Here is a 1,552-nt window from a genome sequence, read left to right on the forward strand (position 1 = left end):
TTCTATTCACTAGTAATTCTCAGTACATATTTTAATTGCATGTTTGATCAATTTCAGACTCAAGAAGTCATTAGAATTCTTTAATATTTTCATTACTGGCTTTAGTGGTTGACATATAAATTTGAAAAATAATAGTACTAACTTGTCTTCTTTGTAGGCGTATGGATATTATCCTATTATCAACAGCATTATAAATCAAGATAGATCTTGAAATGTTCTTTTTGATAATGAATGTGTTGATATTCCCCTTCAATTTGTCATTTCCTACATAGTAAATCATATGATTGTCAGATTCAAAATGTCCAATACAACTCTATTTTAGCACATGACTATCTAGGAAGCATCTAGTAGTTCTTGGTAGCAAGAGCCAATGATGATGAGTTTTAATGGTTGTCCTCAGTAGAGACAGATAGAGTAAGAGTATGTGTAATGGTCAGAGCACCTGTCTGTTATAAGAGTATCATTGCATGTTTGGGGTAGGGAGGGTTTGTTACATGTAACTGGCTAAGGAGGGATGGAAATTATTATTATGCATTCTTAAAAGCAAAAGTACTTACATTTATTTGTTTTCTCTTTCGTTTACTGTACAGAATTTACAGAACATTTATGATGTCCTCAAATGGGTTTTTACTATTTTTCCTCAATTCTGCCTGGGTCGAGGACTGATAGAACTATGTTATAATCAGATAAAATATGATCTGACCTGCAACTTTGGCATTGATTCCTATGTGAGTCCCTTCGAGATGAATTTCCTAGGCTGGATCTTCATGGAGTTGACCTTCCAGGGCACAGTGCTTCTTTTCCTGAGGCTTCTGTTACACTGGGATCATCTGCGGCCATCGAGGTATGATCTACAAGTGCGCATGCTTCAATGGCACAGATTCTTATAGATAAAGGGAAAGAGTGAACAGTTCACTCTGAAAATTTCAAGATATCATATCAGATAATTTTAATACATAGTTTTAATGAGTTAATATTTTATAAGTTTCTCACTCTCTCTCTCTCTTTTTTTTTAAATCTTAGTACCAGTCACTGCCACTAATAAAGAGTATGTTAAAAGATAGGTGTCAACATTGGAGATATCATTTCCATAGATTTAATTTTATGAAGGTATTTTCTGTTTTAAAAGTGTTCAATCTCACTATTAAGATTAATGTATTTGGGTATGGCTAAAAGTGTTAGCTCCTGAAAGCAGGTATGTATAAGAATTCAGTGAATATAACCAAACAACTTTTTCCAGAGAATGCTGCTTTTATTGCTGTGTACTTACCTTTGTTAGTGAGGACAAAAGTCAGTAGCACAATGGGGATATGTATCCACCTTTTTCTTCCATTCCCTTTCCCCGTCTTGTGTGTTGACCCCCTCCCTAGCACCTAAACTATCCCTACACTATGCTCCACTTTCCCCTCCCTCCCCTCACCTCACCCCCACATCCCAGGAACCATCAAAGGATCCCCCGGCCCCTTTATTATGGGTTCTTTTTCTTAGTCTTTTACAGTAGTGATCCTATGCAATATTTCTCCTTTTGTAACTGACTAATTTCACTCAACAG

General features: G+C 35.8%; 1 protein-coding gene across 1 annotated transcript in view; it reads left to right on the forward strand.

Moving 5' to 3' along the window:
- Window positions 1–1,552, forward strand: part of LOC102815532 (ATP-binding cassette sub-family A member 13-like) — an 857,870-nt gene that overhangs the window by 657,693 nt on the left and 198,625 nt on the right. Inside the window, exon 53 of the mRNA XM_006874535.1 lies at window positions 591–844. Within this exon, the coding sequence (XP_006874597.1) occupies window positions 591–844 (254 nt within the window). The remainder of the gene's footprint in view (window positions 1–590; window positions 845–1,552) is intronic.

This window comes from Chrysochloris asiatica, unplaced genomic scaffold (assembly GCF_000296735.1).
Source record: "Chrysochloris asiatica unplaced genomic scaffold, ChrAsi1.0 scaffold00282, whole genome shotgun sequence".
Taxonomy (NCBI): domain Eukaryota; kingdom Metazoa; phylum Chordata; class Mammalia; order Afrosoricida; family Chrysochloridae; genus Chrysochloris; species Chrysochloris asiatica.